Here is a 26,630-nt window from a genome sequence, read left to right as displayed (position 1 = left end):
TAAATAAATAGATCCTGTTGTCTGCATGTGTGAGGTAATATCAAGCCTGTAAAGTGTGTAATCCATTTCTATCCAAAGTGTTTAAAAGGTTTCTTATTTTTTGGTATTTATATTTACAGATGAGAAATGTTTTAGAACAAGTGGATTGCACAAGGCTTATTTATTTATTTTTTTTTAAACGTAAAGTTGACGGCAGATGAAGAGTTACTATTTTTTTTTTTTTTAGTTGAACTTTGAAACCTCTGGCTAATGGATGTGATTTATAAAGATACACTTTACTCTCAAGTACGACTGAACTGAGCCTGGAACAGATTTGTGTGTAAATGCTTTATGGTTCTCATGTTGGGTGTTGAAGGAGATCTCAGTGAAAATCTTGGATTTTTGTGGAAACCTTCACATCTTACTCAGGCTGGAATGAAGGGGTTAGAACAGTACAACTAGAAAATATAAAAATGTAACTTCCAAAACATGCAAAATGTCAACAAGAGTGCATAAAACAACGCGTGTACGTAAGGACTCCAAACACCAAATTACATAGTGAAAATTACACAAATAGAAGCCGGAAACACACACACACACACACACACACACACAAAAAGACAACAAAAGGAAAAACCTTTGATACTTTTCTGTATTAATGCTTTAGTTCATTTAACACAATCTAAAAACTATCAACAGGGCGACTGCAGCCAATGAGTAGCTAGTTTGTTGAAAGCTGTAAATTGTGGGTAAAAAAATCTAATTGACCTCTATTGACCTCTAGTCTAAAACACAAAATGACCCCTGGATAGTTTTTATATTAACTCAGTTAGACTTCGAGCATCCTTAGGTCTTCATATCTGCCTGAAATAATCAGAAAGTCTTGTCAGAAAATTAACCAATCATCAAGTTTAAGGAAATTAATATAAACCTGTGCTTTAATACTAAGATTAATTTGAAAGCTGTGCTCTGTTCCACTAGGCTATGGACAGGAGAACCTGCAAAAACGTATGGGAATTTTTAAATGTTAATTTTGACCAGATTTACAGCATTATTTGTGAAATTTGTGATATTTACTTTTCTTGTAAAATGTAATGACCATGTTAAATCTAAATATTAAATGTTACATTTAAATATCTCACAAGTGAAACTAAATATTTACTGTAGCTATCACCTGAAGTATTAGTAATCATTTAGATTTAATATTTATATTTAGATGTAACATTTAGATTTAACATTGACATGTTTTTACGAGAGAAGTTATTTTTAAATATGGTTTGTTGCTAAATGTGGCAAACGGTTGCCGTCTGTGTTAGCGTGCGTAACTTGACCATCGGCACCCCTTAAAGGGGGAGTCATCTGATTGGGTGAGAAATTTAGGCCATAAAAAAGACAGACGTCAGAATATTTGGTCAACACTTTATTCTAAGAAAACGTGTGTCAAACACAACTTTTCAGTTCTCACAATGTAAACAAATCTTCATTACTGTACACACTGGCAGAACAAAAGGAAGGAGGAAAAAACAAACAAACAAACCACAAGGCGAGTCATTTAAAGCTGCAGTGATGAAGCCTCTATCCACACTCAGAATACAGTTTGTGGTGATTCTCCAAAAAGAACCGTTCGTCTCAACAGTTATTAGACAAGGTGGCAATAATAACGCTCGCACACACAGAGAAAAACAATAGCTAGAACCTTTCAGTCACGGTAGGAGGAGAAACCAGTAACACCGCTGAGAAGACGCAGCCTATCCTGACAGTTCATTGGCTGACGATATAGCAAATCATTTCCATCCGACAGCTGCCTTCACTAAAGTCAAACTTCAACCGTTTACACTGTTTTTCTCCTTTTCTACGTTAATATTCTCTGACGCTCACCAGTGACTGTTCCAACTCTGATAAAGACATATTTAAAGCAGTAAGACTTTGGCAGAAGGTTTTTCTTGATCAATCCTCCACACGTTTTGGAATCTTTATGCTTAGTCGCTCATGATGTAAATACTACAGTCTGTGTCTGCCTTTAGGTAGAGGGGCAAAACAAGGGAACACTCCAGTAATTATTAGAAATACATGGCTAACGATAATCCTTCTTAGCATTATTGACACTCGTAACTCCAAATCCAAACTATTATTTTGCCTTATTTGAGGGTTTAAGGTATTTCACTGTTTATATTACTAAAAACCTGCCCCAGTGGAACCTACAGTATACATAGTTTATTTATAGGAAGCAAGTGTGTATGTGTGTGTTTTAGCCTCTCCTATCCAGATGTTCAGCTGTTGCCATGGAGACCAGAGGGTGGGTTTGCTTAGTTGAACATCTTTGTGTGTGTGGAGGTAGGCGTTTGTTTGAACAGTAAAGGGGGCCGTGGGAGGGTCACAGTAGGTCATGAGGTGTCAAATGTGAGCAGGGAGGACAGCATTGTGTGTGTGTGTGTGTGTGTGTGTGTGTGTGTCTGTGACTCCTCACACTACTGTGTGTGTGTGCATCAGTGTGAGTTGGTCTGCTCCACTTTAAGCCCGACCAGTGACGGTGGCATCTGCCCCGAGGCAGAGCTGGGAGGAGACCCTCTGAGGCTGGAGCTCCCAGTGGAGGAGGACGAGGAGGAGTTGACCGCAGGCCGGATGAGCGGAGGCGGCGGATGGTTGTGGGCCGCTCGGTTCTGGAGTGGGCGTGTCTGTAGAGGAGGGGGCTGGCGGAGGAGACTGGGTGGTGCTGATGGAGGCGCTGGACGCAGCAGAGGAGGGGGCTGGGACAGAGAGGAGGAAGGAGCTTGGGAGGAAGAGGAGGAGGGAGGAGAAGAACCTTCAGGTGAATCTGAAGGAGAGTCTTCCATTTTGACCTAAAGAAGGGAGACATTTTGTTACAACTTACTCATCTAAACTAAGACTTTATACCAGGTTATAAAGTGCACTGTTTTATTGGCCACATTACAATAATTTAGCAATTTTCAAAGAAAAATCCACACAAATGCCGCAGCAGAACATAGGCCACACTCTATTGGCTGATGAGGGTGACAACTCGGCCAATCAGAACGGGCAGGTAGGCGGGCTGCTGTACTCGTTAGGCTGCAGGGAAATGACGTGTTGCTATGACGAGGCAGTGTGCATCAGGACAAAATGAGTGATCAGAATGATTCAGTGCGAGCAACAATGATTTAATGTTAACGATTTCCTTGTTCCACCTGGTCTAATGTGACAGAGCTCAATTTTGTGGCGACATGAAGCTTATAAAACCGGAAAAAAGCCAAAATGTAGCCGCGTCATTGTTTAAGCCGCAGGGTTCAAAGCGTGAGAAAAAAGTAGCGGCTTATATTCCGGAAATTACAGTATGTTATTACAAATGTGCATTTTATTCATAACGGTTCAATCTGTTAAGAAAAACCTTATAAGAAAATAACTTGAAACAACACCATGAGTCTTCATTGCATAGAAAGTGATCCTGAGACTGTGTTCACAATGACATCCTAACGTATTACTTATCCTAAGTCTGATGTCAAAATTAATATGTAGTTCGTTCACATTAGATCGTATGGGATGATGGAAAACACCAGAAATGCCCAGATGTACAGTATATACTATATTTGGACATTTTTAAAGTATGCATGGTGGGCACACTAGTCATACTCACCACATTGCGAGCAGAATTTTAAAATCGTCCTGTGACCAGCTTTGAGCTAAAAGTCAAACATTCCCTTTCAAAACAAAAGCATCTCTTCTTGTCTTCCATTAGGTGATGCTTTTGTAAATAGGGCTCTTGTTTTGAAGTTGCCAGTAGCACAATGTCAGGTCTCTGAAAATCCCTGAAATGTGTTTCCGTGAGTTTTATGGATCAAATGACCACATGTTGACATTTTACTTGATCAATTTCTCGCTTAAAATGCTTTCAGAACATTTAACAGATATATTTAGCCTCAGCGTCCTTAGGGTTTTTAGTTTTACTTTGAAGTTCTGTATACTTCAGTCGTCATCGTAATGCTCCTTATCATACTTATAGTATACAGTAGACAGCATATACTCATTGAGTTTGCAGTGTATAGTGCGAAGTATGCCATTTCGAACACAGCCTCAGTGTTGCTCTTTATGGTTCATTACTGTAATTTTACTCACACGTGACAGTTTATACACACGAGGAAAAGAGAAAGAGACCAAATAGTGGTGGATTGAAGTGTATATTTAATGATTAGTTACTGTTCTGTTGTTATAGTTTTAATGTCTAGGAGGCAATGTTTCTCACATTGTTTCAATGATTGAGAGATTTTGTGACGGTGTACTGTATATGAGATTTTTCTAGGACAGATTGTTACTATACAGTAGGCCCTCATTTATCGCGGGGGTTACGTTCTAAAAATAACCCGCAATAGGCGAAATCCGCGAAGTAGTCAGCTGTATTTTTTACAATTATTATACATGTTTTAAGGCTGTAAAACCCCTCACCACACACTCTATACACTTTTCTCAGAAATGAATTAACATTTCTCTCTTGTTTAAACACTCTTAAAGTTAAAACCTTTGTATATTTTAAAACATAAACCTATTTTTAAACACACAGCACTTCAGAGTCACACTGCTAGCGATCAGACATTGATGGCGAACGCAATCAGAGTCTTTGTTGATGATGACGTCAACATGGACACCGGTCTGTTCACCCATTCAACCATGGAGTAGAAGCTGTGTGTGACCACCTGGAGCTGTATGGCACAACCTTTATAACCAGGACCGGACTGGGAAGGATTAGGCGTGGAGGAGAATCAGCGAGGAGGTGGTAGTAACAGGTAAAAGTTCTCTCTGTAGCACTGAGCTAGGATAGCATTAGCCGCTAATCACACCGGCTTTTTTCACTGGTGGTTTATGTTTATGAGAGGAGAAAAAGGAGTGCAGCTCCTCGCTTCAGCAGTAAGTGAAACTCACCGAGTTGGATGTGTCGTTGGTGGGTGAACGCACCATTAGCCAATCAGGACGCAGAACACAATACGCATTCATACGCTATAAAAAGAAATGCATCCAAAATTGCATTGTAAAAAAAAAAAATCAGCGAAACACAGAGGCTGCGAAAGGTGAACCACGTTATAGCGAGGGACTACTGTATTGTATTTTGCTGTCACAAGGTATATTCAAGAAAACATTGAGTGATATGGTCACCCTTCCACAGGATTAAATCTGATGACAATGTGCTTAAAACACAAATAATCTAAGAATGTTGAAAACAGAACAGACCCTAGCACATGGATAACTTCCTGTAATCAAAGACCCTTCTAGTAGGACTTGTTTTTTTTTTTCCCTGAATGATATTGGAGTTGAGCGTTGGTCTGCTCTCACCTCGTCCTCCTGAGCTCCTCCCTCTGTGGCTGTGATCTCCTCGCTGCTCCTCCTCTGCTCTCTGTTCGTGGCCACCTGCTCGGCCGCCCACTCCCTCAGCACCTCGTCCAGGTTGAAGCGCCGCCGATAGCTCACAAAGAACGAGCTCACCTGATCGTAAAGACAGAATGAATAAGAGAGGAATTCAAGCTGAGTTCAGGGTTGTAGAGAAGAGGTGGGCGACTTATATCACAGCGAGGGCCACAACAATGTGTTTGTTTGATCGAAGGGCTACATTATGTACAGGATATTACCACAGGAAAGAACAAAGAGTTTTAACAGTAATTGTGTGTTTTTTTTGTCATTCTGTGTATGTTTGTTGTTGTCTTGCATTGCATGAGGCATTTTGTGTGTTTCTGTTTTCCTTATGTGTATTTTTCCCTGTAAAATGTCACATTGTGTATTTGTGGTGTAATTTTTAAGTATTTCTGTGGTTGTTTTGCTTTTCTCACAGTGTGTTTGTTAGCACTGTGGGTTTGTACTACCGCTACTGTCATTTTTGTGTTTTTCTTGTCTTTTTGTGCACTTTTGTCATTTTCTGTATTTTTGTTGTTTTCTGTTATTTGGAGTAATTTTGTGTATTGCTGTTGTCGTTTTGTTCATTTTTGTTGTAGTGTTTTTCTTGTCTTTTTGTGTATTTTCCTGCCATGTTGTGATTATTTTATGTACTATTGCCTTTGTTTTGTGCATTTTTCTGTCATTTTGTACATTTACTTCTTTGGGGCAGCATGTGGCCCACAGTGTAATCTAAGAAACACAGGTCTAATGTTGATACGGTGGATAAGAGAGAAAGTGGAGATGAAATGCTCACCTGGGCTGGAGTCTTGGTCCCAATCACCTCAGCAATGGCGGTGAAGTCTTTACCGTAGCGACGGATTGCTACAAAAGAGAGTGCAGTTTAAAATCTCCTCTGTGTGTCGTAGCTCAGAGGCACAAAGGCAGGGGGTGTGAGCAGCGCTGCTTGTTTTTACAGGAAACACCTGCTCTAGTTTAGACCTGCTACACTCACACACTTTAACAGCTGCAGCTTTCTTCCCTCAACACAACTGTATGACACAAAAGCACACAGGTTGCATCTAACCATAATAAGAACTTCATTCCCATGACCCACTAAATTACATGTGTCAAACTCAAGGCCCAGGGGCCAAATCCGGCCCTTTAAAACATCCAAATCGGACTGCAGGGAAAAGTATAAATGACTGAAAATATATGAATCATTGTGTAAATGATCAAATAATATAATTGTGGATACCTCAGTAGGGTCGCAAAGGGGGGTCAAACATTTGGCTCATTTCCACGAGAACTTAAGCTTTGAAATTTTGGCAATATGCGTAGTCAATATAGTGCGCCAATAAATTACACTTCTTTCATTTTATCAATTGCAGGATAATGCATGGAGAACTTTTTGCTTGGATACTTTTTATTAACGTTGAACGTATTGAGCGAAAAAAAAAAAAAGTAGTGCCCCGTTTGGTTTGAACGAAACTGAACAATACAGCTCACGTACAGCAGCCTAATACTTAAATATCATTTATTCATGGAAATGCAAAGTAGCACTAATGTGGAAATTGTTTGATTCCCCACCTCTGACATCAAACTTATCCCTCTTTGACCCCCCCAGCTGAAATGAGTTAGACACCCCTGCACTAACTGGTCTCTTTCTCTTGTTAAAAATCTCATAATTGTTTTGTGACAAAGAATTCTAAAAGATCTGAAACTTTTCCTGCCTCCTACTAACTGTTTCACTGCTTTATTTATAATTGGCTGCAAACATCTAGTGTTTTTGCACGTATGGAGGAGTGTGAAGCCACTTTGTAGGACAGGTGTGGAGGTGATGTCTCAGCCCTTTACTCACCCTGCACAGCCAGCAGCTGCTCCTCTGTGGTCCAGCGGGAGTTCATCTTTGGAGCAGGCTGGACGGAGAGATAAAAGTCAGAGAGGTTAGCGGGAAACGAAGAGGAGGCAGAGCAAAGAGCAGATTAGGACTAATCTGAGTCCCAGCAGGAGTGAAAGGCTGTCTAAGGAGTAAAAAAGCGAAGACGGAACACACTAGAAATGCAAATCAGACTCTGACTTTACCTCGGTGGGTCTGAACGAGTCCATGCCTTCATTGAGGCTCTGTTTCAGAATGCTGTTGTTCTGTTTGATAGACTGCACCTGGGAGGAGGAAAGGAAAGATGCTGCTTACTGTACTGTCAAGTAAAATGATGATCCATTGTTCTACGAATCTGTGATAACCACATTTATCTATGTATCTGAATAATAATTTAAAGTTTTATCCAGGAAGATTATCATGATTTGCACCAGAGTATATAGTCATATAAGATGTTTTACTCAGAAATGAAATATGTTAAAAGTGACCAAAAATGGTGGAAAAGGGTGGGGAAATGGAATTTTTTTAAAAAAAACACAGAAATTGGTTAAGTTGCAATATAAAGTGGCCAAAAACAGACAGGAAAAATGGTAAAAAGGGTTCAAAGTGACAATATTGGCTTAAAAGTGTCAGAAATCAGGGGCCGGGGGGTAATTTAAATTAAACAGAAGGAACAATTAGTTTAAACTGGCAAATAATGGGCATGAAAAATCATGGATGAGGTTAAATTGGCAAAAATGAGCATGAAATATGTTGAAAAATTTGATGAAGTGTCAGAATTGGAAGTAATGTAGCAAAAATGCATTAAAAGGAGCAAAAATATGGCAAAAAAGTGATGGAAAAATATGGCAAGTTTGGTGTAGTTGCAGAAAAATGTTAAAAATAAGCAAAAAAGGCCTCAAATTGTTAAAAAAAAAAATCCTAGTTTCTTGAAGGCATCAATATGAGACCAGTCTATACCTGTCTTTTCAGAGAAACCAGTTGTGTGTCCAGCTGACGGATACTGAGTACTCCGGCATCATGGGAGGCAGACAGCGATTTGATGTCTCGTTGCTCCAGGTGCATGCCTTTGGGGGGTCTGCGACGGGCCCGCAGTGGGTGGTGTCTGTACTGAGCCCCAATGCTCTCTTTCTTCACGGGGCCAAAGCGACTCTGGACAGCTTTGTCGTTGCTGGCACTGCTGGGGTTCTGCTTCACAGCCTGAGCAGACAAAGACGATCATTAGTCACAGTGAAGCCCAGGCCTCATAAACCAGTGGTTCTCAACCTTTCATCAATCTGTGATAACCACATTAGTATCCACTGTATACGTTTATTATTATTATTTGCAGCATTGTATATAATCATTTTAAAGATGTAAATAATTTTTAATCAGAAATAAAATGGGTGCAAAGTGACCAAAAATAGTGTTAACAGTGGTAAAATGGGATTTTAAAAACCACAGAAATTGTTCCAAATGAGTGAGAGTGGTAAAAATTAGTTTAAACTGGCAAATAATGGGCATGACAAATCATGGCCGTGGTTAAATTGGCAAGAATAAGCATGAAATATGGTGAAATGTGAAAAATGACAATATGGGTGTAAACACGTGACATTGGGTGGGAAAAGTGGTGGTAAGGGTTTATAAGTGCCGAAGATGTCTTAAAAGTGGGAGGAAAAAATGTGCAGGAAAGGCATTAAACTTTGATGAAGAAATGGGAGCAATTGAGCAAAAATGCTTATAAAAGGTTAAAATATGGTATGTTTTGTGTTGTTGCAGAAATAGGATAAAAATAGGAAAAATGGGCTCAAATTATTAAAAAAAAAAGTTTTCTTAGTTTCTTAAAGGCCCCCTCCCAGTGTCTCGTGACCCCAAGGTTGAGAACCCCTGCCATAAACAGCATGACAGCGGCTCACCTCCTTCTTTGACTCCATGTCAAAGTCACTGTCACTGCCTGGTTCTGCTTCCTCCAGCTCATCGTTACTGTGGGAAACGAGGAAACACGCTCAGTTCAAAAATTAAAATTGATGCATGAATAAATCAGATTAAAAATAATTTTAAAAAAAAAGGCTAAATAGTTCCTGTCTCATTTACAACTCGAGCGTGTTCATTTTCAGGACACAATATGCCAGACATTTTTAAATTAACGTAACAATCCATCTGACTCATTAGCTGTGTTTCCATTACAGTTAATCATTTTAGTATAATGCTAAGAACTGTCTCGACCTCCTCTTCTATATACTGTACATGTTATGTGACATGTAATTGCAGAAAAAGTGTTTCCACATCACTTTTGTGATACATTTCAATAGCTGCGTTTTCATTACCCTTGTAAACGCGCAAAATCTAAATGGCACAATAAAAACTGGTAATGGAAACAACTGAATTTTTTAAAAAAGCGTTTCGATATTGAAACGTGTCGCAAAAGCGCAATGGAAACACTTTTTCCACAAATACACATCACAGAGTGTGACGCACATGGTCACATGTTGTGAGGTGCCTGGTCACATGACCACTTCTCTCCGACAAAACATGGCGCGGTGTGTAAAAAGAAGAGAACGAGACATTTCTCAGCATTATACTTTAAAATAAAACAACAAAGGAATGCAGAGATTCTGAGCGTCCGTCTTTCTGCCGCAAAGTCTCGCGGGATGACATTTAGAAAAGTCGCTTTTATTTTGCAAAACTTTGTAATGGAAACCCAGCTACTGTTGAAACATATGAAAAACGTTGAAGCGATATGTTTTTTTTGATTCAGGTGTTTCCATTACCAGTTTTTATTGCGCTATTTAGATTTTGTGAATTTCCAAGAGTAATGGAAATGCAGCTAATGTCTTAATCCAAACCTTTGACTTAACCTCAGTTTTGCCTAAATTGAATTTCATGGCATTTCAAACCTGTCATCTTTCTCTCTCTTGTTAATCAGCCTCCTGGCCTGTCGGTCCATGACGGAGGTCCTGGTCCGGGTCTTTTTCCAGCCGTAGTAGTACTTCACCAGGCTGGAGATCTGTTTATCTGGAAGCTGGAGGCAAAAAACAAAAGATTTAAAAAAAAAAAAAAAAAAAGCTTTGAAGCTGCTGTTTGGAAACAGTGTGTGTGTGTGTGTGTGTGTGTGTGTGTGTGTGTTCAAGCGTCTACTGCGGTGTCGCACCATCTGCTGGATGCGATGGAAGCTTTTTCCGTGGAAGCTGAACGCCTGCTCGAACAGCACTTTGTCCTCAACCGTCCACTCGTCTGGGAACGGGGTGAAGTTGGCGAGGTCGGCCAGAGAGCGTTCCACGTCGTGTTTGTGCCACAGTAACATGCCCAGAGCCTGAAGGAGACGCAGGGTCACTTCATGATCACATCAGGTATGCGTGCGTGTGTGCATGCGCGTGTGTGTCCTGTACCTGCTCCATGTTGTAACCATGTTTTTCTTTGGCCATCAGGATGTACTCGTCCACTGAGGAGAGAGAAATAGTTTGGAAAAGGAAATTAAACACATGAAGCTGGGAAAGTCATCAGTCCACAAGGTGAGCACATAATATATAACATCTACATTGAACGAACCGGTTATGGCTTCTTTTATGTGATGCTTCACTGGGTGTATTCCACAAATAAACATCATCAGTGCAAAATAGGAATAATTATTCAACTTTAGTAATGGAAAAAGTGCCTTATTTGGTTTTATTAACTCAAACAGCAGCACATTTTTCAATATTGCTAAAAAAACAGATACTAAAATTAAATAACTTTAATAAAAAAGTGTTAATAAGCATTTTCTTTTGACTAAAAGTAAATACAGTTAATAAATACTTTGCTTTGATTTAATTAAACATAAACGCTGTTATTTTGATTATTTGGAAACACTGGTAGGAGCCAGATAGTAAAGGGGTTAAAAAAAGAAAAAGTTTTTTAAAAAAAAGTATGTTTTATGAAATCAAAGTGCAATCAATGTCCAAGCTAAAATACATTGAGTGAGGTAGTTTAACAAGGTCTGATGTGGATCACTGACACCTACTGACTGGGCGTTTACATGCTATGCCTATGTTAGCGCAATTAAATTAGTTTTTTTTTTTTTTTTTTTTTTTTAATTAAAAAACTTGTTTTGAATTTGACATTTTTTGGATTGATATGGTAATGGTGAAATATTGAGATATATCGGCGAATCGATTTTTTTCGTACACACTTATAACATTCTATGACCAACAACATCACTCATCTTTAATACAAACTTTAAAAAAGTGTTAAATGGACTTCCGGTTTGGGTGAACATGGGATAGGGTGTGTCGTCTCTGTCTCCCGCAGCTACAACTTTGAAAATCTACTTTTTCCTTAAAACCCCCAACCAGCTTCGAGGGTTACAACTATTATCTAAACCTAAACCAGCCCAGAGAGATGTCGAAAGCTACAAAGTCGGCAAAAAAGACAGAGGCGGATGCCTCTGCGACTAATAGCGACACAGCGCTAACTAGCATAGCCGCCATGCTGGAGGCCCACAGAGCAAGCCTCGCAGCCGACTTTAAAGCCTCATTTGCCGCTTTGGAAATGAGACTTGAAAAAATACAGTCAACGATGACAGAGCAGGGTCAACGTATAGACTCTTTAGAATCCCATGTCGAGCTGCAAGACCAGCGGATCCAGGCACTGGAGGAGAAGTGTGTGGCACTTGAGGCTAACAACACCAAGCTAACGGCTAAGGCTATTGATTTGGAGGGCCGCAGCCGCAGAAATAACATCAGAATAATCGGCTTGCATGAATCCATCGAGGGCCCCAGACCCACAAGTTTCTTCGCTGACGTTCTGGCAGAGATATTTGGTGACCAGATTCTACAGTCTCCTCCTGAGTTGGACAGGGCCCACAGGACGCTCACCGCCAAACCACAACCAGGCTCCCGACCGAGACCGGTGATAGTCCGTCTCCATCGCTATCAGACCAGGGAATTGATCATCCGAGAGGCCCGTAAAAGCCGAGGGAAGCTCCAGTGCCGGGGGTCACCAATTCAGATCTTCGAGGATTACACGCCAGAGGTCGCCGAGGAACGGGCTAAATACCGTGTGGTGATGGCCCAGCTCTACAATCTCAACCTTCAGCATGCACTCCTTTTCCCGGCCCGACTGCAGATTACCCTAGAGAACGGAGCGAGGAGGAGATTCTCATCTCCAGAGGAGGCCTCAGTCTTCGTGGCCGATTATCAACAAACCTCGAGGCCTAATTAGCTTAGGTGCTAACTCACCGGCCGTTGATGTGGGCTAAGGTAACCTAGCCTCCTTACAAGAGGGGGCAAAATTAACATTACACATCGGTAAGCTGCTTGTTTCAAACGGGAACCTTTTGTGCCTTAGCACCAGTCAGTGTTTATTTATTTTTTACTCTATTTGGACAATATACTTGGTTATCTTGTTTGCTTGGAGAGGTTTGGAGTCGTGTTGGACATTGTGGAGCTCAGGCCTGAAGCCTCACTGTTTGACTGTTCTGATGTGTAGCCGGATAATAGTTCATAGGATGATGTTGTGCTGTTAAATTACTACATGGTGGGAAACTACTATAATTTTTCTATGTATATAATGAGGAAGGAATTGTGACTACAATTGACCATTTAATTTTCAAATCCAAGTGTTTAATGTATTGTATTTCAGTATCTCTTATTATTATTATTTTTATTTTTTGTTATTAGTATTTTTAATTTGCTTTACTTTGTTTTCACCATGTTGTGACTATTTAATCGCTTCAGGTATTCAATACCTCTCAAATGTTTATACGTACATTGCACAAGATTATTTTATTTATTTATTTTACTTTACTATTATTATTTTAAATTTTACTTGTTTATTTTTCTTTTCATTATTTACTTTATTTAATTTTCAATTCATTGTTGCTATTGATTTATACTGAGCATTCAAAACCTCTCCCATCTCTATCTACGCGTTGTACAAAAGGACTTTGGGGGTTTCAAACAGTATAAAGAAGCAGCAGAGCTGAGACAGACAGAAGAAGAGGAAAGATGACACAGAAAGGGAAGGTCAGAGAGATGGGGAAGGGGGGTGGGGAAGAACCTCTTTACCTGAAACTGTTTACTTAGAATTTTGTTTTTTGTTTGTCTTCATCTCATGTTGTGCTGTCTCTGTGCAGAGGTTCACATGCACCTCTGGCTGCTTGCTCCCTGGAGTTGACCTACCAATCTACTGCTGGATGCTGGATCATGGCTAGTGTAGTCAATGGGGGTGCTGCTAGTGGACGGGCTGTGAGGATCATTTCACTAAATACTGGTGGGCTAAACGCTGCGATCAAACGTACGAAAATTATGACCCATATCAAAAACCTCAATGCCGACATAATGTTTCTTCAAGAGACTCATCTATGTAACGCAGATCACAGAAAATTAAATAGGCCTTGGATTGACAAATGTTTTCATTCTCAATTTAATGTGAAAACAAGGGGTACAGCTATATTGATCAGGAAAAATGTACACTTTAACCCAGATAGAGTACTGACAGACTCAATAGACAAAATAAATAGTACTTTTAGGTCATTCTTTTCCCAGCTATACACATCAGAATCTCACACGGATAGAAATCAACTAAATAATTTTTTTGAAAATTTAGACCTACCCAAGGTCTCACCTGAAAATAATCTGAAACTAGACACTGCTATCGCTCTGTCCGAAATCAAGGAAGAGATACAGTTAATGAACAGTGGCAAATCACCTGGTCCTGACGGATACCCGGTCGAATTCTTTAAAAAATTCTCAGATCAGTTAGATCCACTTTTACTCGACATGTTTATTTATTCATTTCAACAAGGCACCCTGCCACCCACATTAATGCAAGCTTCCATCTCCTTAATTTTCAAGAAGGGTAAAGACCCACTAAACTGTGCATCCTACCGCCCAATATCACTCCTTCCAGTAGATGTTAAAATACTCGCAAAACTATTAGCTCGTCGATTAGAGTCCGTCATGCCCCTGATCATTTCAGATGACCAGACAGGATTTATAAGAGGAAGACATTCATATTCTAACATAAGAACGCTCCTTAACGTCATCCTCTCACCATCCCCCTCCAATGTCCCAGAGGCCATAATATCTCTCGACGCCGAGAAAGCATTTGACAGGGTGGAGTGGGAATATCTTTTCTTTACCCTGCAACAGTTTGGGTTTAATAGTAATCTTATCTCATGGGTCAAACTACTTTACTCTTCTCCTTATGCTTCAGTCTGCACAAATAATCAACGCTCTACGCCGTTTTCACTTTTTCGGGTGCCCGTTATCCCCACTGCTGTTTGCACTGGCGATTGAGCCGTTGTCGGATGCTCTGAAGAGGAGAGCAGGATTTGAGGGTATTGAAAGATGGGGCATAGAACATCGGGTCTCATTATATGCAGATGACTTGCTTTTATATGTCAAAAATCCTCTGAAAAGCATTCCTCATATCCTGACACTGTTGAACTCTTTCGGTCGCATATCTGGATATAAACAACATCTCTAAAAGTGAATACTTCCCAATAAACCAGTCAGCCAAAGACATACCTCCCTCGTCTATTCCTTTCAAACCAGCCATCACAGGATTTAACTACCTTGGCATTACAATTACACACTCTATACGAACTATGCGTGAGAGGAATTTGACCTCATTGACAGCTGCAGTTAAATCAGATTTACAAAAATGGGACTATCTGCCATTATCTTTAGCAGGTAGGATACAAATAATTAAAATGAATGTACTACCGAGATATTTGTATGTTTTTCAATGCCTCCCGGTGTTTCTTCCGAAATCGTTTTTCACAGCCATAAATGGTATTATTTCATCATTCATCTGGGCTAATAAACGTGTCGGTCCACTGGTGGCAGATGACCCCCCCAGCACATATTCATTATAAAATATGCCAGCATGGCGGTTCCGCATCAACAACCAGGGAGTGGGCAGCCATCGATATTCATTCTGTACTGTTGTTGACAGCTATTCAGGCAGGTATGAGGATGCGCACATGCATGGTTCATGTGTAGATGTGTAGCTGCACATGTGCACTTAAATATGTGTGGACATGTGTATATGTGGGGGTGTATGTGCTGTGCAGAGCTAAGTGTATATATGTGTATGTACTTTTTCATATCTATTTTTTAGTCATATTTGCACGGTAATTATTTAAGAGGCTCAGGGGTTTGGGGTGAGGGGAGGGCGGGGCTTTCTTTGTTTTGTTTGGATCAAGTTTTTGTCTTTTTTGTCCAAATTGTTCAATTGTATAAAAAGAAAAGAAATTGTACGCTTTTGTATACAGTTATATCTGTGACTTGCATTTCATAAATAAAATTATAAAAAAAATAAATAAATAAATAAAAAAAAAGTGTTAAATACAGGAATCTACTGGTCGGGGTCACTTGCAGCACTGGTCTCTTCCCAGAGGTCCACAAAAAGAAAAGCTTAAAAGTAAATAGTTATTAAATACTTTGCTTTGATTTAATTTAATTAAACAAAAAGTGATTTTCATTATTTATACCAGCAGTTTGATCCCCATGTTTTACTGGTCATCCTATTATAGCAGCGTTGGTCCCTTAAATGGATAAGTGACAATGTAAAAAAAGCACTGTAGTGTGGAGCTTACACATGGCGTCGGAGAGCTGACCGTTTGGGCACCACACCAACATGCTCCTTTGATCCTTTTCATTGTAGCGAGCAGGGCTGTCTGGAAACACAGAACAACATTCAACCATTAGCTCACCATGCTTTCTGCTCTGCTCTACAGGACAAATGTATCCCTCGTCTTCACTTAAAGTTTTGTGATGTAATAACTCCACTAGTTTGATTTTTATATCATATTTGTCTCTTCTTCATGTCAGTGTTTTTCCTGCTGGTTTGCAGTTTTAAGTCCTCACTGCTATCTTCATCTCTCCTATCAGCTTACCTGGTTTGAACTCTGGGATCTGAGCCTGGTAGTCTCCGCCCACTCTGATCATGCTGTCTGTAAGGAGAAAAATCAGGTGAATGTGAGTCTCTGCTTCCTGAACACAATAATAATAATATTATTATTAACAATAATAATAATAATAATACATTTTAATCAAAAGCGCTGTTCAAGAAACTTAAATACACTTTACAAGTTGAAATAATAATAGCAAAAATGGTGATTAAAACAAAGAAATATAAATCAGAAAAACCATCAGTAAAGAAGAGGCAGGAAACCAGTATGAATGAGTAAATGGTTAAGTGTTAAAACTGAGTGGAAGGGGTGAGTTTTAAGAAGTGATTTGAAAGATGGGAAGTCACTGCAGCTACAAATATGACTTAGGAAGGAGTTCCAGAGTGCACACAGTATGCAGCACAACTAATCGAAATGTAATTGTGATCATGATTTTTTTTTTTTTTGGGGGGGGGGTTAACCTTGGGGTCGGGACCCTGTGTGCAATCGCTTGGAAATAAATGAGGTCATCTGAAATGTCTAGTAATTGTGAGTAAAAAAATATATTAGGTAAAAAAAAATTAATAAAAAATATACTTTTACTTTTTTTTTTTTACACATCACACCATAAATATCAAATAATTGCACCCTAAACTTTCTCAAATATAAATGTAGTTCCAATAAAATGCAGTATAAAAATATCTGAGGTGGCTACTCTGTATTTGTATTACACTTTAATAAACTTGATCAAAAACGTGTTCTAGGAGAAGGAAAGAAAAAAAAAAGGCTCTGGGGTCATTGGACATTTGTGATATCAAAATGGGGTCACGACCTGAAAAGGGTTGGGAACCTCTGGTATTCAGCCTCAGGGAACATTGGAAATGACAGATCCCTACATTTTACAGGGACTAATTCTACATTTTCCCTAACGCACATTTAAAACCATTCATAATTTTAATTCTTAACAATATTTCCTTTGTTTTTGGCATTCATAATTTTATTCTGGTGGAATAAAACAGGAAAAAGCAACAGTAGATGAAGTACATTCAGTAATTAATGCTGAGAGATGAAAGAGATGCAAGAGACGTGACAATAGCGTACTGCAGAGAAAGGCAAGCGGGGCAGAAGGAGGAAGAGATGGATTAGAGTTTCCTCGGGGACAGAGGACAGGAAGTGAGGAGGAGAAATATGAGAAGATGTATAAAAGGAGTGGAAGGAGCCAGGAGGGCGAGCAGTATAGAAGACAGAAACCGTGACTGTGGTTTTCCTGAAGTGCTGAGGCTGGAAACCATTTCCTTAAAAGATCACCAGAAAGTCAGAAGATGAAAGAGATGGTGGAGAGATGTGGGCCGAGGATGAGGAGGATAAGGAGGAGAATGGGAAGGAAAGAGGGAGGGGGGAAGCTCTGCAGCAATGCAACCTAGCAGCATGGACGGTGTTTATGCAGGGACCCGGGACCCTTTATGTACATAAGAACCACCTCCTAAACTAGAACGGCACACCTTAGTGTGTGTGCATGCAGAGGTGTAAAGAGTACTGATATATCATACTCAAGTACAAGTACTGTTACTTGATTAAAATTGTACTCAAGTACAAGTAAGTCATACATAAAATAATCAAATACAAGTAAAAAGTAGCTCAGTTAAATAAAAGGAATTACAAAATGTTGCACAACTGGAACTTCCACAAAATGTACATTTTTTTTATTTTTTCTTCAAATAAAATAACACCAGTGAATTCAATTCAAAATTTAAAAATTCTCAGGCTCTAAGTATACTATGTTAGTATATATATTATATAGTATTATACGTTGTATATCTGGAGCTGTAACAAGAACCATTTCCCCCTGGGATTATTAAAGTATTTCTGATTCTGATAGCTACATTTATTAACTCTAAAACTGAGAAAATAACAAGCATTCAATGCTGTTTTGGCGCTGTGCATTACGTTTAATCTGGTTGGTTGGCTATGATGTCATGCATTTGATTGTATGGTCATTTCATCTTTTGTAGTTTCCCAATATCCGTTGGTCATTTTAAAACAATAAAATAGTGATTTACATGGTATTGGTTGGGTGTAGAAATGTAACAAATTACTTTTTTTTAAAACATACGTAAGTACAAATAAAATTGCTGATTTAGAAATATATTTTAAAAAAAAACAAGTACTCCTAAAAGAAAATCAATTACAGTAACGTGAGTACTTGTAATCCATTACTTTCACCTGTGCATGCATGTGTGTGTGTTACCGTGAGCGTGCTCTTCATCACTGCTCTCCTCCTCAGAATGAGGTTGGCTGTTGCCGTTGGTTACAGTTTTGGCTCTGCTCCTGGACAGGACGCCGGCCCCGGAGCGCTCCATCACTGAGGGCATGTCTGCAAGATACACACACACACACACAGAGACGATCCTCAATCTGCGGTTCCCGTACCATGCAGCAACATAATGGCCATTAACCTCCCAGTAGCCCTGTGAGTGATTCCCTCATTTCACTGCCGCGCTGCCTGATTCCTGATATTTATTATTTCTTAAACCTTCCAACCGTGCTCACACTTTGACAAATGGAGATACTGGGATGCAATCCCATTATTACTCTAGAGCTGGGTTTAATTTCCAAACGCTCATTTTCTGCACAGTGACTATTTCACAGTCAACAGCTCTGAGCTACCTCTGTCTTGCCCTCATTATTGCACCATGAGTCCCTGCACAGCCTCACTGCTGAGAATCTCTCCCAATCAAAATGACCTGCAACCATGTCAACAGCTTTGTGAAATTGAAATCTGTCATTGGGACAAATGTAGATTTTTATATTGGTAGCTTGATTTTGGGCCCCATTGCAATCACTGATGATCATCACTTCTGCTGACCTGATGTGTGTCTACATAAAGCCTTAGTCATCATCATCATCATCATCAGGACTTTGAGTGATTCACTCAGTGTTCCTTTTGTTAGGTTCAGTTCATTAAAATGTTCTTATCAGTGAGGCAAAAGCTCAAATGACAAACAGAGGTTACTTCCAGTCTGATCACATCGTTACGCACACAGATTCTGAATCATTTGCTACAACGCTTGAGTTTTTTGCTCTGAAATAAAGATTTATTCATACAGGTCACTCAACACAGATTTAGTCAGCAGATATTAATTTTAAGCTTTGAAAGCCAGTAATGAAGGAAGTCCCCAAATGTCTCACTTTAATGATCACGTAGGTCAGTGGTTCCAAGAGCTGAATGATTAATTGCATTTGCAATATTATCACGATATCAAAAAATGCGATTTTGTGATGGCAAAGGCTGCATTTTATTTATTTATTTATTTATTTTTTACATTTTTGTTTTTTATTTTGGTCCTGTCTTGTACTGTCCTGTTACGTTCAGTGTTAAAGAAGTGCAGTCCACATGTTTACATGTTTCATGAAATGTGAAGTTAGTTAGATATGAGGTAAGACCACAGATTTGTTTGCTTTATTGTTGTAATCTGTGCTTTAAATTTTATATTTTAAATTTATTTAGAGTTGAAAAAAATCTGAAATAGTTTATTATGAAACAGATTGATTTATTGCTTGAGTTCATTGAAAAATACATGACAAGAGGCCCTTGAAAAAAAAATTGCATTAAAACGTGATATTGAGGAAAAAAAATTGCAATTACATTATTTTCCCAATCTTTTATGTCCTGTTGTACCCCCTTTTGCATTTTTGTCAAATCATGTGTATCCCCTTCATATCATTAGTACCCTCTCCATAATTTCATTTGCTTTTTCATTGGTGGAAAAGCAGGCTCCAACATTGGTTCCATAAGGATTCATCTACAAATACAAAACAAAGAGTGGAATTTAAAGTGGAATTATTGTTTTTCAAATACCATGCAAATTCAATGTGATTACTTCAAAAGTAAGTAAATATGGTCTCCTTGGTAAAATGGAGCTGATTATTGTCTCATATTGCCAGAAGTGTGATAAAATGATCCCTACACTATAAAATAATCCTGTTTAGATAAATTACAAGAAAATGTATATATTATATATATATATATTGAGCAATAGTACTGGTAATAATTCCAGCAATAAAATGTAACATTAATAACAGTAGTTGACTCTATTAACACTATTTAGCCTGTTTGGTACGATTTTGGGAAGCTTAATAACAGTAAATTCAACTAAAAAAAATAAAACGTTAATGTGCAATGTTACTCAGATGCGACACGGAAATGGGGAAACCTTGAAATGGAAAAAATGTGGAAAAAAGATATGCTAGGGTTTCATTATTCAGACAACTTTTTTCAGGAAACTTTCTTTGAAGTTTACTTTGATCTCCTGACATGTTTCCGTTTCCACTGCCAACTGTCACATCTTCTAATTAAAGTAAAACCATGAACATTTGGTATTTAGGAAGAGCTTTTCAAACTGGTAGCCCTTTGGACTATACAGTACCTATTAGGGATGTAAAGATTAATCGTAAGGCAGTTATTAATTGATTAATAGGTGTCACGATTCATATTGGTACTCTGAAAACTGAATCGCAGTACTTTTTTAAACAGCAGAGGGCGCTATCTAATAATAATTCTCTTGTTTGAACTACATCACTCACACGTGACGTGAGCGTCGCCGCCAGGCATGGCCGGCCCAGCCTATATGCAGACTAAGCGGCTGCGTAGGGCCCCCAACCTGGCAACCCCACTTGCGTGTTACTGGTACTGCTGTGCATTGCGCGCATCAAAACTGCAGGGCGCATTTCCAGTAATCTATCCAGCCATGCATTTGTTTGGAATTACAAACTGGCAACCTAGAGAGTGATGTTAGTCCTGACCTTGCCACAATTGGTCAGCTCATTGTAAACAAATAGCGTGGAAGAAAATGCCTGATACAAACAACAGCACTCGTCATGTCAAAGATAATTTATCTGTCCAGAAGCGTAGGCGGCGAGCCCAATCACCTACTACTCTTAAACATGTTCATAAATGATTCCTTACTCCTTTAGCACTGAAAGAATATATGTAATATTACTTTAATATCTGTAAAAGTCAGGTTTTTCTATTAGCTCTGTCTGCCAGCGCATAGCATCTCTTCTTCACTGCGAGAATAGCTGCATGCCAACCTAACACTGGATTACCAGCGCCCTCTGCTGGTCCAACCAAATATCTGATGTAAATACAGTACACTGACTGTTTTTGTTTAAAAGTCCAATTATTAAGGCACAAAATACATTTTCATTTGCAATTTTAAAAAGATAAACTAGTATGCAGTTTTGCATAGTTTACTGTAGAGCCAGAATTAAAATTATTAAGCTACTTCTTCATGTGTATTATTTATTTCATTCAGGGTTCATTTTTAGTTAAATTGCATTGTTTTGAATAGTTTATCAAGCGATTCTTTTGACAATGAAAGATAAAGGAAAATAGTACGGTATTTTCTCGTTTTTTCCCCCCAATAAAAATAAAGGAATATTTTTCAGTCATTTGTCTACAGTCTCATTTTGTAAAATAAATCGTGAGAAAATCGTATAATGAATTGAGTGAATCGTTACATCCCTAGTACCTATGAAGTGGCTCACGTACAGTTTCAGAAGGGTTGGAGACCCCTGTAGTAGACAGTATATACTCCATTGAGTATGTAGTGTATAGTACGCTAGTGTGCCATTTCGAACACAGCATGAGTCAGAGAGATCCACGCCAGTACTGGGAATTAAAACTGTGGTTCCAGAAGCATGCTGGAAAATTCCCATTAAAAAGACCTAATTTTTTTTTTTGCTTATAAAGGACTACTACAGTGCAGCAGCATCATTCATGGATGTTGGGAGCTGCAGAGCCTGTTAAACTGGTCCACATTGACAAACATGTAGCTGAGAAACGAGCATGAGCATGAGTATCAGTGTGTGACTGTGTAATAATGATCGGTCTCACTGCAAACAGCAGGAGAACAGACGGTCAGCCCAGGACAAACTCCACAACACATGAGCCCCCAAAACAAAGGCCCGGCAGACATTACGGTGCAAAGCTCATTTGCATTAACCGCCAACCCCCCCCCCCCCCCCTTCCCAACTTCTCCATTCTCACTTAGCGAAGTTGAACCTGAAGCCACAACAAAGCGTGTACTCATGTGAACGAGCTGCATCAACTTATATCACCCACGATTCATCACTGTGTGTCTACGTGCGTGAGTGCGCGTGTGTGTGGGGAGGGGCCTGGCAGATTAAAGCACATCTACTACTAAAACTACCGAGCAGACAATACAAGTGTCCGAGGCTCTCTGGGGGTCTTTGTCTGACGATGCCCGTTCAAAACTACATTATCCGGCCCACTGTAACCTCCATGTAAAACACACCATACACACACTGATCGGAAACAACAACATAGTATTTAAAAATGAAAAAAAAGGGGGTTTAGCAAACAGTCGGGAAAAGAGGAGCACTTTGGTAGAGTTTGTTAAGGGGAGTAGCCTCGATCGCGATAGCCTCGATCGACTATGGGGAGTTAACACACACACACACACACACAAACCCCTGCTGCTCCATCAGCCTCCATATGGAAAGCCTTTCTCGTCATTCCATTCCTCAGTCTATCTGCCTCTGGACATGCTATTAATTGTATCCCTTACGTCACTTTTACTGGGTAAACTTGTAACAAAGTGTATTATTGAGCCTCGGAGGGGACCTGATCCGATTATTAAAGCGTTAAACTTGAATTCAATGTGAGCAAAGCTGGGAGTGACTTTCCATCTTTTGTTGAGTCCACGCTGGCTCATAGTATCGCTGCTGCTGCTGCTGCTGCTGCTGCGTGGGATGAAAACTCGCTCCGAGTGCTCAATAACTCCACTTAGTGGACTAATTCGGGACCCCCCAAACTACCGGCATGTTGCCACACTACTAATGTAAGTCAATTAATGATAAATTGGCTGAAATATGACAATATATTCCCTTTTGTCCTTGGGAGTCCAAAGTGAGCCTGAGCCCAGTTGTTTGCAGGGATGCTAATGTTAGCCTTAGCTCGCCCCGCGTTACATCAGTAACGCGAACAGTTGGAAGTGCAGATAAGAGCAGCTCGGTACCTGAGGGTAGTTTTTAATCTGCTTCACGGAGCTCCAAACTTCTCCGAGCTTCCGTCCGCGGCCTTTAATCCCCCTCAGGCCGCCTGCGGATCAGCACTGCGCCCCAAAAAAGCGGTTAATTCGATGCCTAATTGATGAGCACAGTCGATACAATGAAGTGAACCGCACGGAGCGATGGAAGCAGCCAGGAGAGAGAGAGAGAGAGAGAGAGAGAGCCGGCGAGGCGAACTACACCCACACTGATAGGACGTGGGCATCCGCTACAGGGACTCTTCCAACCTGCTGTTTAACAAAAACTAGTGCGTGATCGACTGTTAACTTCAATTCAATTCATCTTAATTTTTACTGCGCAAATTACAACAAAGTCATCTTAAAGTCATAAGCTTTACCTGCATTTACATTTGTATTGTTGTTGCCCTCAAATAGTTAAAACATTATCAAAGCAAATATCACGTGTTCTTACACCAGTAGCTAAGCAGTATGTCCACATCTGGCACACGTGGAGGTGACTGCACCACAAGCATTATGGACATTAATGCAAAATGGACTTACTCTTGGAGAAACAAGAGCTTTTGTTGCTACAGGGAGCTTCACATGGATAAATTGGCATTCGTTTTGGTTTAATTTTCCTTATTCTGAAGTAGAAGGCTTTGCTCACAGCTGCTCATTCATCTCAAATGTGTCTTTCATTTCTTCAGGTTTATGTGCAAGTTCGTCAATCTACATTTTTGTAGGCTTGTTGTACTAGCGCACACATGGGGAACTGGGGGCCCATGGGCCTCATGTGGCCCTGTCTATTTTTGTGCGGCCCCCAAAGTGAACACTCAACAAAACAACAAAAATGCCCAAATAAACGAATTAAAAACAAAACAAAAAAATACAGAAATAAACTAAAAAAAAAACAACAACAACAAAGAGACAGGAAGACTCGTCAAATACATTAAATGACAACAAAAATACACAAAATGAGAGCAAAATATACAAAATGACTCCAAAAATATATAAAGTGACAACAAAAACCTACAAACCCTTTGATTTTTCCTGTATTAATGCACCGGTTATTCTAAAAGCTAACATGGATGTTGATAATGTGTCATCGCGATCATGATACAAACACGTTTGTGATTTAAAAAATAAATAAATAAATTAAAAAAAATGCCCTTCTCTGCACTAGTGCCTGATAGTTTCGTAACAGAAAGAGAACATCCCTCAACTTCAAGTCCAGTTGCCTCAGCTAAAATACTCAATGTTGGGAGTACAAAATTGTCCAAAACGTTTATAATTGTTGATACACCTTTCCTACCTAGTAGAGATCTGTGATCTTTATTTATTAGACAATCTTAATAAGGGATTTTTCAAAAATCCCATATACCAGGGACTACTTGCCAGTGTGCGCGGAGGGATCTATCAACCATGCATCTGTTCTCAGGCCAGCTGCCCAGACTTGTACAGGTGTGTGTGCAGGAGAAAAGGCCAACAACTGAACTGTGTGTGTGTGTGTGTGTGTGTGTGTGTGTGTGTGTGTGTGTGTGTGTGTGTGTGTGTGTGTGTGTGTGTGTGTGTGTGTGTGTGTGTGTGTGTGTGTGTGTGTGTGTGTGTGTTACAAAGGTATTGTAATTCAATCCCGCAAAGAGTTATTCTAGGGTGGCCCTATATTCTCCATGGCCACATGTGTATAAAATAAATCCTAAGTAAACAGACTCTCACGATCTCTGTGGATTTAAGTGTGACAGCATTGGTTTTACAATCATTTTAGGTATTTGTTCAATTTGTTTGAGCACTATCAAGACAAAATTGAAGCAATAGGACAAATCCTATTTAGTAACTGAATCAGTAAATCAAAAGATATATCAGTGATACAGATATCAGCCATAGTTAAAGGTGCAGTCTGCAACTCTTATAAAAGTGACTTTTTGTCATATTTGTTGAAGCTGTCACTATGTAAGGACAGCTTTACATCAAACTAGTAGTTTGTGTGGAAATAACAGACTCATTGAGTCCCCCCTGCTGCTCCTGCAGCCTTTGGCAGATTGCTAGAATGCAACGAGACCGAGCAAAAAGAACCAATCAGAGCCAGGATTGTGTCTGACGGGCTGTCTGACAGCTGTTGCTCACAGGCCCCACCCCTTTCCCAGGGCTGTAATGCCGTCTTTTTTACAGTGTATGGTCTGGTGGAGTAGAAGATGGAATTGGTGACTTTTCTGCTTGAAAGGTATTTACATCCCTGGCTTCTTACTCAGCTGTAGTGAGGAGGTGGGTTAAAAACAAGGTGAGCGATTATGATAGGCTAAGGCGACGTGGCAGCACACGCGACACACACACACACATACACGCACACACACACACACAGCAGATTTGATGAAGCAGCAGAGATGGCGAGCGTGGAGCATTCCGATGAAAAGTTGTCATTTTTAAGGTGACGATACAAACACTACTTTAAATTAATTGTGGTCAAATGCAAGAACGTGTATGTGAAGTGTTCATTATATCCAGGAGTGAAGACTTTGTCCACATCCGTTGTAAGAAACTCAAATTTAATGAAGCACCTCACAACGACACACGTATCTATATAATCTGAATTATTTGACATATAGCAACAGTAACGCAAATAGTTACTTTCCTTGGTAATGAGTTACTTTTATTATGGAGTAATTCAATTTCTAACTCAGTTACTTTTTGGAACAAGTAGTGAGTAACTATAGCTAATTACTTTTTTAAAGTAACGTTCCCAACACTGCTAGCGAGGCAAAAGTAAGATAGTAAACTAGTAAATGATATGCTAAAAAGGGGGCGGGGAAAGGCCAATCCAAGTTTTCCATTGGCTTTTGAAAACATTACAACCAATCAGGGTGCTAAATGCAGTTATAATCCCTCCTACTTTATTTGCATTCACTCTACTATGTTTATCTAATGTTTGTCTTTCCTTACTAGTGCTACTGGGGAATCTTTTAGCTTTATTAGTACTACTAAAGCGATTTTTCATAGTTGTACTATACTAGTAAACGCTAAAATTGTTCTATTACTGAAGGTTTATGACACACTAGTGTGAGAGTAAACCTTAGCTAAATCGTCGACTAGTGGACAATTTTGCGTAACTAGTAGTAATAACAGACTTACAATATGTTACTAGTAAAAACTCAAAGCTCCAGTAGTACTACTAATAACACACTTGTCTATAAGTAGATGATTATGCTTTACTAGTAAAGTCTACAAGTGTGCCAAACGCCTTTACTACTGTTCCAAATTAATGATGTGTACTACTAGTACACTCAAAATCTCACTAGTAGTACTAGTAGACTGTTTTTAGTTTCATAGTTGTACTAGTAAAGCCATAAGATTCACCAGTCGTACTAGTAGACCTCATAAAAATGAAGTCGGAGTGATTATAGCTAAAACAACTCCTTGATTGGTTGTAATATTTTTGAAAGCCAATGGAAAGCCTGAATTAGCTTTTTCTTGTTCATTAGCATATAAGGCTCACTAGTAGTGACTCTTATGTCGTCTACTCGCGCACTAGTAAAGCACAATT

The 26,630-nt window shown here is 39.4% G+C and overlaps 1 protein-coding gene across 1 annotated transcript; it reads right to left on the bottom strand.

The window, feature by feature from the left end:
* Window positions 1-1,396: 1,396 nt before the first annotated feature.
* On the bottom strand, window positions 1,397-23,286 carry rcor2 (REST corepressor 2). Its single transcript, XM_028475180.1, has 14 exons — window positions 23,102-23,286; window positions 18,310-18,435; window positions 16,068-16,124; window positions 15,768-15,848; window positions 10,576-10,628; window positions 10,338-10,499; window positions 10,084-10,208; window positions 9,103-9,169; window positions 8,168-8,407; window positions 7,414-7,491; window positions 7,190-7,247; window positions 6,146-6,213; window positions 5,296-5,445; window positions 1,397-2,819 (listed from the first exon to the last, which is right to left on the bottom strand). Exons 2-14 carry the CDS (start codon window positions 18,431-18,433, stop codon window positions 2,466-2,468), a joined length of 1,617 nt encoding a protein of 538 aa, XP_028330981.1. The 5' UTR covers window positions 18,434-18,435; window positions 23,102-23,286; the 3' UTR covers window positions 1,397-2,465.
* Between the last annotated feature and the right edge of the window lie 3,344 nt (window positions 23,287-26,630).

The sequence above is a fragment of the Gouania willdenowi genome, chromosome 18 (assembly GCF_900634775.1).
Source record: "Gouania willdenowi chromosome 18, fGouWil2.1, whole genome shotgun sequence".
NCBI lineage: Eukaryota > Metazoa > Chordata > Actinopteri > Blenniiformes > Gobiesocidae > Gouania > Gouania willdenowi.
Note: the sequence above shows the minus strand (reverse complement) of the source record. Positions and strands in the feature narration are given on the sequence as shown.

Excerpts from the sequence above, each read along its gene's own strand:
- rcor2 (XM_028475180.1), bottom strand. The coding sequence starts at position 18,433 with ATGCCCTCAGTGATGGAGCGCTCCGGGGCCGGCGTCCTGTCCAGGAGC. Across the intron at positions 15,849-16,067 it reads GATCCCAGAGTTCAAACCAG|ACAGCCCTGCTCGCTACAAT; the intron begins GTAAGCTGATAG and ends CTGTGTTTCCAG. Across the intron at positions 6,214-7,189 it reads GCAGCTGCTGGCTGTGCAGG|CAATCCGTCGCTACGGTAAA; the intron begins GTGAGTAAAGGG and ends TCTCTTTTGTAG.